We start from the raw sequence: 11,897 nt of genomic DNA, 5'->3' as shown, positions 1-11,897 counted from the left end.
AACTCTTACTCATGTGTCTACCCAGATAATCACAGGGACATTTCTGACCTGTGGAAGAAATGCTTGTGACTTCTGAAAGTGAGTAGTTAGCACTGCAAGGAGGATTGAACTGCTAACATGAATTTAAGGTAGTGGTTTGACATAGAACTGAATGCTCTATGCACCAACAATTCCAAGCAATCTGCTCCAGTCACTAAATTCTAACAATCCATTATTTGCATGGGATTTTTCCTCTCATATTAAACTGAGGAATTCTGAAAGACTACATTCTCTTGAAGACATTATCTTAATAAAGTCTTAGCACAAATGCATTTAAAATCTGTGGCAAAATTTCAGAGAGGAGCCAAAATAGTCACAAGTCTGTGTATTTCAGTAGCAGATGGCTTTGTCTTTTTAACTTGCATACCAACGTTATCTGAAAAACGTAAATTCTACTGCTAAAAACACATTCCTCTGAAATCATATGTGAGCTTCATTACTTAGGGCTAGTTGTTTCCACATTCATTTAATTAAGTTTTGTGAATAGAACAGATTAAATAGAAGGGGCCAAAAACCTAAAGGAAAGAGACTTTTGCAGTGAATATTCATCCCCTCCAAAGTTCCTCTGTCATTTAAAACCAAATAGTCAAACTCACTGCTGAGTGAGTCATCTCAGTGAGAACCCCCTGCTAATCCTCTTAATTCCTCACAAGATGCAATTGCCCCACAAGCTGCAGGTGCCAGTCCAGCACACACCCAGCCTTACCTAGGCTTTAATCCGTAGAGCACATCTGGGTTCTTTGCAGCCACCTCGGCTTTTCCAGACCACCTCAGCTCAGGAGAGTGTGTTCCTGTGCACAGATCCCCCAGGCTCTTTCAGCCATGGCAGAACCTAGTCCTCACAGCAGACCCTGAGTGTTTGTAAAGCTACCTGCAGAGTTGGCGTGGCCAGGATCATAGAATAAGCAGTTAAGAGGCTTTACCACATGGGGAGTTTGGAAACTCACAGAAAATGTTCAAATCAATAGAAGATTACTTTGCAAATAAGAGAAATATTTTAAGCACTTTGCTAAAAAAACAAACAAGTTATTCCTTAGGTCATACAGCGTTGTCCAGAGTTAAATGTAGTAACTTCAAATAAACCAAAGATATTGGATGGAAAAATGTACTTCTGAGAAGTTACTTTCTGAGAAAATGCATGTGTATATGAAAAAGAATTCGAACCTCAAACTGCTGTGGTAATGTATCCTGTACAGGCAGGCATCACAAAAACAGAGTAAATGCGTTCTGAGTGGCTGAAGGTCACAGAGCTGTACATTGGAGAAAAGACCTGTTGTTAGGGTTCCCTTTGGCACATACCTGATTAATCCTTCCATTTCACATTCCTCCCCAGCAGCCAGCTGAAAAGCAGAGTGGGGAAATTAGTTTCCTTTGCCCTCAGAGCAATCTAGTTCAAGGAAAATGGATGCCTTTAGCTAGGCAGCTAAATAAAATCAAAGAAAACATGTTCTTTTCAGTTAAGCAAGAGTGTGTACCTGCAACAAATCCTGTTAAAAATGCATGACAAGTAGCATAACCCCAGTCTCTAAAACAGGTCAAAAAAGGACATGAAAAATCCCCCAAGGTGTCAGCAGCATAACTAATCAAACATGGGACTTTAAAGAAGTCGTGTCCCAGGACCTCAGCATCTCTTCCAAACTGTGCCAAGCTCTCACCTCCACAAACTAACATTCCTTCCCATTGCTCTTCCAGCATCCCACTGAGTCCTGAGCACCTGGGGGTTTCCCTGAGCCCCTTGATGTGTATGCAGTTTTCATCCTCACTTTCTAAAAGATGTGCTGAGACTCGCCTCCCTCCCCTCACGCTCCCTGGCACCCAGCACTGCAGTGCTCCAGCTACTGCAGAGCTGCCTGACCACCCAGCTTTTGCCTTCTGGCAGCTGTGTGGCCAAACAGAAGCCAAAAGGGAGTTATACCTGTGATCCTGTCCAAGGAAGAAGCAGTTAAGTCTCTCTCTCTCCCTCTCCTCCAGCTCCAATTATTACAAGGTTTCTGAGAACAGAGCAACTTTCCAACTTCTGTCCTATCAGATCTAGTTTATAGCACGCAGAATGACAAAAAATACCTGGACAGATTTACTACATACACTTTGTTTCCTTAGGATGAAGACTAAATGTGACACAGAACCTTAGGCTTGTAAATAGGTGCTAGGTGGATCAATTATAAGCACTGTGGGGGCTTTGCTACTCTCTTCATTGCATTTAAAATCTGCAAACTGTCTTTACAAAAAATTGTAAAAATATTTTTTAAAAAATCAACTTATTTTAGAAGCCACATAAAATGATTTGGTTACCTATGATTAGGAACTAAATTAATTACAAATCCTATAATAATCTTTGCCTAATTCCTCTCCTAGTCTTCCAATTTCATGACTACACCAAATATTGTACTAAAGCCTCAACTTTAGCAAGTATTTAAACTACACATAAACTGAGTGCAATTTTGCCCCACCTTTATTGGAAAACTTTTTCTTTGAAGCAACATTCATTACCCATTATTCCAATTATTGCCTACTGCATTTCAGTGCATTAAAGCAGTACCTTTTAGTAATACATTTGTAGTGTGTATTTGAATATCTCCTTTATCTTAGTATGCAGCTGTTCCACAGTCTTGGAAATAACAAACAGCAGTCCTGATTTTAGGAAAAGATCCCTGCTTTGAAGTCAATGCACACTAAAGTCAACAGCACTGTCGGTGACTTCACCAGGATCTGAAGCTGAACCTAAATGCTCATCTGTTATATTAGCCTTAGTATCAGTCACCCATTACATTTTGGCACCTGCATTCTCCAAAGCAGAGCAATTCCTTCCAGACTCTTCTCTTTTTGTAGACTAAGGAAATTTCCAGGGAACTAAACTGTAATGCAATTATGACAGTATGACTCTGCAGTTGTCATAGCAATGGAATTAGGGTGATATGCTGTTGAAGTAAAAATAAAACTTCAAGTACAGCTAATGGAGAACCAACAATTATTTCTAACTGCTTCACCACATTTATAGGCCCTTTGGAGAAAGACCATTGAAGTCACACAGGGTAGAATACCCTCTGAACTGCTGGACTCAGAGTTTCCCACCTCTGGGCAGCAGGAGCCTAACTGCACTTACTTCCTTGTAAACATGTCTTTTCCTGGTGCTGCTCATTATTGCATGTGTTATGTGGCACTGGAAAAGTTGAGCAGCGTTCACTGAGTAGAGAAATTTCCAAGGGTTTCTTTCATTGTATCCTTAAAAGGTACCTTGAAAAACTAAGGAGTTGAGATGAACTGGGGTTACGGAGTCAAAATGGGAAAGCTGTGCTGGGACATGGTCTGGACCATGGGTAAGATGCTTTTGTAGTAACTTGACTCCGTTCCATCCACCAAACTCAGACTGAAGCTGCCTGTAGCAACTAATCAGTATTTAAGCTACACGTTCATACCAAGGACCTCACTTTCAGAGCAATTTCCCTGCTTTGTGCTGTTATAATGTGGTAAAGAGATCTCTTTAAAGAGTTGCTCACAACTGCAACACCAGGCATGCTTATAGACTTAATAACAAATTTCCTCTTTTTAAAACCTTCATCTGGCTAGCCAGCCCTCGTGGCATTTGAGTTTTCCTTAGGAACACAGACTATAGCTTCTCTCCCATGTAAAATGGTGTTATTAAAAGGGACAGGGTGTTGAAAACTCAGCAAGTCCTTATAATCCATCCTGTTCTTCAGTCCAAATTTTGTGGACTAATGCTTTAGGACTTTTATTCTTCCCTTGATACAGGGAATACCAGCCAAACGTTCCATGTTGCCTAAATCATAAGCACGATTAGAAACATAAATAATTTTGCTTTTTAATTTATGTAAGAGAAAGCACTGTGAATTTTGCTCAAGTCTATTCTCACCACCAAGACTATTAAGGAATGGCACTGTCTAAAGTTCTGTAAAACAGAATCATTAGTTTCAGTAGTAGAAACAGGATTTTCTCCTGAATTCAAAACCAAACAAAATCCAATTAAGACAGAGAAGCAGGAAATTCCATTCCAAATGGTAGGTGGAACTTTTTCCAATGTAATTCAAAAATTACTTTCTTCAGTCCACGGTGATGACTAGTCCTAGTTTTCTTATGGGAGGGTTGGGAAGGGGGATAGGGTTTGTATTCACTGAAAAGGTAAATTAAAATACACACAACATTAGAAAGTTATGCTAAACATCATGCTTTTTATTTCTGGAGAAAGAGCAAGAAAATAGCAGTACTTCAACAGACTAGAAAAAGCCTCATGTATATACTAAAAGCACAGCAAATTATACTAAAAGCTTATACATTCTTAAGTCAAAGCATAAAGTTGCATGTAAATATGTGTGTGTATATATATTTATACATGTATACACACATAGGCACACAACTTTTAAGTACAGATATAACTATCTGAATTATCTGTGTTTTCCTTATCATTCAGTTTAGTTTGGGTGAGTGAAGCAATTAGACCAGAATTAACATTAAAAAAATATCCAACCACTGCCACAGACTAGATTAAGAATTTATACACGTACACAATTACAGCACAGTCTTAGCTCTTGTGGCCTTTGAACTCCACTAAAATCAGCCAGTTTTAGAGGGAACACACCCTGGAAGTGTCTTGGCTTTTATCACTGCAACATCCTAGCCTTTATTAAAAACTAATAGAGGAGCTAATGTGCTCTCCAATTCTTCCTGCAAACTGCATGCATGCCAGACATGAACCATGCAAAAACCCTTTGAGGTTTAAGCCCTTAATTATTACCTTGTGTCAAGATTCAGGCACTGTGCTTTACAGCAATCTTCAGAATTAAATTTAAGAAACTAAAATCACATTGAGAGTTGATTTTACTTAAAATAGAGATGGGTGAAAACTCAGATAGTTGGCAACTCTCAGCTGATTAAGCATTTCACACTACGAATTAATAAAAACAATCAAGTGCTTTAGTAAGTTCTGAAAACAAAAATAAGTTATATTTCAAAGAACATGTTAGTATAAAAAGTTTTAACATATGCAAAGTATGTGCTCAAAATACATATTTCGCATTTTTAAAAAGAGCTGTCATCTACCTTACAGGAACAAAGTTCACCCAGTATAAAATATTGCAATTTATCCCATTGTGTCACATGAGAGGTTTCCTTATTCTTCATATGATCAAGAACACTTGCACAAGAGTTCATGTTATTCCATGCCACATAGTGGCAGACAGACTATGTTTGAAAATGTGCTTTTACTATGCAGTGCAGTAAAAGCTAAGCAAACCATTTCAGAGCAGCTTTTAGCAGGTCGAAGAGCTACGTTGATGCAAGAAATCCAGAGAAGAGTATAAAAGTTAATGCCGGTAGTACCAAGAAAGTGAATTAGATCAACAGAAAAAAAAACCCTGCTGATAACATTCACCATCACATGTACAGCTTGTAAGCTAGGAATAAATTAGCTTAAGGAGAAAAGAAAAAAATAATTGTGTAAACAATTCACCCAGTATAAAACTGGATGCAGCCGGTAAGAGCAGAACTAGCTTAGTAGTGCTGAGGATGTGCGTGCATCCAGATGCCTGTTCAAAATGCATTTATCAATGCCACTGACCCCCCCCAAAAATCACCTAGAGCTATTTACACCATAGCAGAGGCTTCCCTCCCCTCTTATAAAGTTATTACAACTCAGGAAGCCGCTGCTGTCTACTATGATTAGAATTCCAGTTATAAGCTACCAATGTTTGTAAGATGAAAACACCCACCTTCCAAATTAAATTGAAACCTCTTGTCAAGCATGTCTGAAGACTCTTCAAAAATTAAAGTACAGCACTTTGCTCAAGTGGTATTTGCATGAGTAACTTGTACTGACAGCCTGTTAAAATAAGAGAATTTAACACAACTCGGGGTAGCTGGGTGTTCCTCCTCAATAAGATCGATCCATGCAAATTCCAGTTGTTCTTGTTGAGGTGTAATATAGGGAGAGAAGGACAAAAGAACTTCAGTTTAGTCAGCCTTGAGGGGAATCTTTCTGCTTCTAGAAGTATTCCTCCTCTTCATCAAAAAATCCGTTTTCCAGAGCGTACGAGCAGTCTGCATTAGAGTCAGCTTGGCAGGCACCTTTGTATTCTTGAATGGATTCATACAGGGAGTACAGCTGACACAGCAATGACATATCCAGCTGCCGAAGGCCAACCTGAAGGGAGAACAATTCAAACAATCATTACTACAATTGTCTTTCTGTGGCAGTGTAATGCTGTATATCTTTTGTTGGTAAACAGGAGGTTCAAACTTCTTTCCACCTTGAACAGTTATGAAATGTGAAAGTAAAATTCATTTTCTAAGGTGACAGATTCCCCCTTCGGGATGAACTGGACAAAAGAACAATGAACGATGCGATACAATAGTACAGAACAAATGCAAAGTGTTCTTCAAAATGTATTACAATGATGTGCTTAACTTCCAATAAGCAGCTCACTGCTGTCAGAGCCATAGCAGATAAATTCATAAAGTCTATATTCCTCATTATGCAAAGGAGACAGTCTTCCAGAAACACCGTACACTATGCGTCTTTCACAAATCTTTCTCTCACACCATCATAGGTGCTCTGCTTTTGTCTGAAACAGCCTGAAATAAACGGGACTCTGGCTGGTTTTCCCACTTCCCAGCTAACTATTTCTGCTCTAATTTTCTTTTCTATACTGGCATACATAGGCATCTGACAAAGCCACCTATGTCTAGCACAATACAGCACACTACTTCCTGGTAGCAAAACTAAAGCAGAAGTGACACAAGGACAAACGTCATATCTTGCAAATGTTCAGAGTATTTTCATGTGTCACTCAAGCATAGGCTTGATTATAATTAAGGAACTAATATTTTGTTCCTTAAGCGTCCAAATATTAGTTCCAGAGCAAATTAAAGATTTGAAGAATCATTAAAATAAAGTCTGCATCTTTATATCAGGTACAAAACCAGTATGTTGCTCTGCAAACTGAAATAAAGCTACTCATTTAACTCAATTCAGTCTCCCTCTCTGGCAACAAAATGGTGAGTTCACTTGACATTGTCACCTATCCAAGTCAGATCAAATTAAAACTAGGTGTTGTCTTGCAGCAAATTTTAACCACTACCCAATTACAGATTCTACAGAAACAGCTATTTCAGCCTTATTTTTCAAGGAAGTGTTAAGCCAACAGACTGCTCCAAGTGAACCTCAGTTTCATCAAATAAAAAGTTTTTGCCACAGCTCATGTCAAGAGGAAATAAATAAATAAATAATGTTAGCAGCCTTTACTGCAACCTGAACACCAGGCTGATTTTACTCAGAATGGGAACTCTTACCTCTCCTTATGCTTCTAAATTCTCAGGACAATACAGCACACAAGAAAACCACAAGAAGCTACCATGAAGACCTTACTTTGACATTGCTGAACTATACTACCACCAGCTCTTTCTGAAAGTGGAGAGAAAAGAAAATCATATGCCACAATGCCACTGAGAAAAACAGGATACAGCATCTTCCAATAACAACACAAATTACTTGGTCACATCATAAACCAAAAGATAAAGTCCAGCACAGGCTAAATGTGAAGACTTTAGGACAAGACATGGAACACTGTGCTAGCTGCCAGGATATTACAGCAAATCTTTCCACCACCTCAGGTCTATGCTACCTTTCTCACCCATTTTCCTTTATAACCCAAACAGCTCACCTCAGGTAAGAAAGAACGTTGTGAAGTTGGACTTAACGCTCTGACATACAAGCATGAGATCCACCTGGCAGACCTGCATGAGAGCTAAATGTCTGAGAGACAAGACTGCAGTCCAGAGCTGCTCAAAAAGCAATCAGGAGTGAATCAAAAATGTCAACCCGGAGACCGGCGACCTTTGTCTCCCAAGGAAAGTGGGAGCATTGCCACCAGCAGCTCTCCTGTTTCAGCTCCATAAAAGACTTCAGCACCTTCTGTGAAGTTCAATACTACTGACTGCCAAGCACAAACTTCAGGAGAAAAATTGCTCAGCAAAATTAACATAATAGGTCTTTAAACCAAATGGTTATGTTTAATATCTTTTTTTTTGTTGTTGCTGCCACTAATATCAAGCAATCAAACAAGAAGTCTACAGAGAAAAATGCAGCCTCTTCAAAACTTTCAAGTATGATCCCTGAGGCAAGAAAAGCCTGGAGAAATGTCCAACCCTGATAGCATTAGCATAGTTCTTAATGCCAGCCAAGCTGTGTTTGACTCTTGATAAGCCAACCTATAGTGCACAATTCCATGTGATAACTCTGTTCCTTACGATCACAGTTCTGAAATGACCTCTCCTTTCCTCCCTCCCTCTCCAAAGCATCCAAGTTCATCACTTTCTCAGCTTTAAATATTTACATACACAGTACCTTGCTTGATCATGCAGGAAAAGATGCTCTGTGCATTTCTTCCTCACTCACATTGGAAAATTCAAAGCAAACCCATTACTCAATAAAAATATCTCTGCTGCAAGAGTGTTCAGTATCAGTAATAAAGTGCTTTTATCTTCTTGATGAAAGACAGCCTGTTGGTACACAAGTGTCTCTCTAATTTGCACAGGCCACAAACAAGTACATCTGGAACCAAGGCCCATGTTGCTTGAAAGTCTTTGATGTGTTTAGAAGTATCTTTTTCTTCAGAAGTATTTTATCAAATCATCATCAAGGACAACAGAGTATTAAAGTTTAAAGGGGAAGTCTAGTAATCAAATTACTTTAAGAACTATGTATTTTGATTTTCAATTAGGAAAAAGATAGATTAGACTTGCCTAATGAGTTATCTTTGCTTTTTTGGAAAGGCTTAAGACGACTAAGGCCATATGTCCTTGTTTCCTTTTACAGCACTGCAGAAGAAAGCCCCAGCAGTCGACAGACACACATCCTGCCTTGAGCTTTAATACAAACTGGCAATTCTAATACACAGTTTTAAGAATTATCTCTAACTACTGAAACACTAGAGGCAGCCTAAGATTTCAGCACACTACACTGTCCTTCTAAACACACAGAAGGACCTTTCAAAAGAACTTTTTGTCCTCAAGCACATTTTTAGCTTGAAAAAACCAGTCCTGGCAGATTTTCAGCAATATAATATTTTATATGCTTCACAGAGCTATTAGAGTTGGAAGACACCTCTGGAGATCATTCAGTCCAACCCTCCTGCCAAAGCAGGGCCACCTCGAGCAGATGACACACAACTGTGTCCAGGTGGGTTTTGAATGCCTCTGTACAAAAGACTCCGTGAGCTTCCTGGGCAGCTTGTTCCAGTGGTCTGCTGCCCTCAATGTAAAGAAGTTATTCCTCATGTCGAGGTGGAACTCCTTGTGTTTAAGTTTATGGCCATTGCTCTTCATGTCGTTGCTGGGCACCACCAAAAAGAGTCTGGCACTATCTTCTTGAGACTCACCTTTCAGATATTTATATATATTAACGAGATTCTCTCTCAGTCTTCATTTATCTACACCAGTCAGGCCCATCCCCTGAAGTCCCACTTGGTAGAAAAGATGCTCCAGACCTCTATCTTTCTGGACCTCTGCTGGACCCTCTCCAGCAGCTCCTTGTCCTTCTACTGATTCTACAGGATCCTCAGCGCGCGAGGCTTAGGCTATTATTAGTCATTACAGCTGCATCTTGCACCAACACCCAATTAGTGTTTAATCAAAAGGTGCGCCAGGTCGCCCGGAATAATTTCGCTATAATAACTCCGCGCTACAGATCAAAACAGAGTCCTGGCGAAAACTCCGTCGAACCACAGCCACTTGGGCTGCAGGAATCACTGCCGACACTGGGGTATTTTTTAACGCCAGCCTTTAAGCGCGGGTGCCGGGTCCCGAGGGACCTCACCGCAGGGCGCGGTAAGCGGCTCCCCATCCGCGCCCGGAGCTGCCCCGCCGCCGCCGGCCCCGCCGCTCCCGGCCGCCGGTACCGGGGGCGGCACCGGCCCGGGCCGCCCGCGCCCACCCGGGGCCGGAGCCGGGCGCCGCTCTGGCCCCGGGGAGGCGGCGGCGCCGCCGCTCGCCACGTCCGCCGCCCCCGCCAGCCCGGCCCGCCCCGCTCACCATCTCCTTGCGGAGCAGGGCCAGCGCCGCGTCCAGGTTGGGAGGCTTGGGCGGGCGCGGCGAGCCCCGGCCGCCGCCGCTCAGCTCGTCCTGGATGCGGGACTTCTGCGCGTAGAGCCGCTCCAGGTCCCGCCAGCGCCCGCCCTGGCCGCCGCCGCCGCCCGAGGACGAGGAGTTCAGCAGCCCGCTCAGGCTCTTGGGCAGCGGCGGCAGCCCCGCGCCGCCGCCGGGCCCCGGCAGCCCCGGCCCGCTCATGCTGCAGCCGCGGCACCGACGGAAGGAGCCGCCTCGGCCCCGCCGCGGGAGGCGCCGCCCGGAGCCCGCCCCGCCTCCGGGCCGGGCGGGGGCGGGGGCGCCGTGCGGGGCCGGCGGAGGGAAGGGAGGCAGGGAAGGCAGCAGGGCGGCGGAGGGAAGGGAAGGGAGGCGGGGGAGCCGGCGGAGGCGGGGGAGCCGCGGGAGCCGCGCCGCAGGTGCCCCGGGTCACGGCCGCTTTGTCTGAGCCCGCGGGCGCGGCCTCAGCCCGAGCCCCGCAGGAACATCCCCGCGGCAGCGCTCCGTCCCCGGGCAGGGGGGACAGCAAAGCCCCGCGGCAGCGGGCTGAGCCTCGGGCTCGGCTCTGCGGCTGGGGGAGGGATGGAGCGCAGTGAAAGCGAGCATGAAAGCAGATTAGCTGCTGCAGGCGGAGGGTGACCGGTTCTTCTTTGGCGATGGTGTTACATCAGTCGCCTGGATAACGCGACACTGCTCACCCTTTCCATCATGCTGTTTCTTTCTGCCCCGGTTTAGGCTGGGGTGAATGTCTTCTCAGCAGCCTGCACCGTGCCGTGATTTTGATTCAGAATGAGAATAATATTGATAATATACTGATGCTGTGATATTTGCTAAGCGGTGGGGTTTTGGGGGTGTTTTTTTTTGTTTGTTTGTTGTTTTTGTTTTGTTTTGTTTTTGTTGGGGTTTTTTTGTTTTGTTTTTGGTTTTTGTTTTGTTTTTGTTTTTCTCTATGTGTCTGTCTCATACTCTGCCGGGGAAAAGGTATACAAAAGAAACTGAGAGGGAGCATAGCCGTGATAGGTGATCCAAACTGGCCAAAAGGATATTCACCCTTTTTATTTGTACTTTGCTCTCAATTATTAAACTGTTCTTATCTCAACCTACGTGTTTTACTTCGATTCTCCTTCCCATTCCGCTGGGGGAGAGGGCAGGGGGTGGGGGAGCGGGGTGGCTGAGCGAGCAGCTGTGGTGCTTAATTTCCAGCTGGGCTTAATCCACGACACTTTCACATGCCCACGGCCAAGTTTTATACCAAAAGTGTTTTATCTCCAAGCATTGCAGCTACGCTAACCTAGGTCTATCTGCTTTGTGAGTCAAATTTCTCTGAGAGTTAGCTCGCTCCCTGTCTTCCGGCGTTATTCTCAGAGCGGATTATTGCTCTGCTTTACAGAAATACCCAGGTGCTTTCCTGAGAAGGCTGTGCAGAGGGAGCCATGCTCCAGGACCGGGGATGGGGCACGGGAACCCCCAAAGCCACCAGTGAGGCCACAGCAACACAACCTCAATGTGCCAACTCTGATTTTGTGCCTTTTATGCTTCCTCCCTTTCTCCTTGACATCTCTGGAGTCTCTTAAAAAAAAAAAAAAAAATAGGGCAGTTTTAGATTATTCAAAATCCAAACCAAAGCAGGGTATTAAATTGGAGTTCTGGGAATATGCTGCCATTGCAAAGCCAGATTGTTTAGAGGTGCATTCCTATTCCCATGACCCTGCATTGTTTGTGGGGTTTTCTCTTCAAGAAATGCACAGATATTGTGATTTTGAGTT

The 11,897-nt window shown here is 43.3% G+C and overlaps 1 protein-coding gene across 1 annotated transcript; it reads right to left on the bottom strand.

The window, feature by feature from the left end:
• Nucleotides 1-4,206: 4,206 nt before the first annotated feature.
• On the bottom strand, nucleotides 4,207-10,335 carry FAM89A (family with sequence similarity 89 member A). The gene is made up of 2 exons (XM_021527203.3): nucleotides 10,081-10,335; nucleotides 4,207-6,193 (listed from the first exon to the last, which is right to left on the bottom strand). The coding sequence occupies exons 1-2, from the start codon at nucleotides 10,333-10,335 to the stop codon at nucleotides 6,035-6,037; spliced, it is 414 nt and encodes a 137-aa protein (XP_021382878.1). The 3' UTR covers nucleotides 4,207-6,034.
• Between the last annotated feature and the right edge of the window lie 1,562 nt (nucleotides 10,336-11,897).

Source organism: Lonchura striata, chromosome 3 (assembly GCF_046129695.1).
Source record: "Lonchura striata isolate bLonStr1 chromosome 3, bLonStr1.mat, whole genome shotgun sequence".
Classification (NCBI taxonomy): domain Eukaryota; kingdom Metazoa; phylum Chordata; class Aves; order Passeriformes; family Estrildidae; genus Lonchura; species Lonchura striata.
This window is presented reverse-complemented; position numbering and strand designations above follow the sequence as displayed.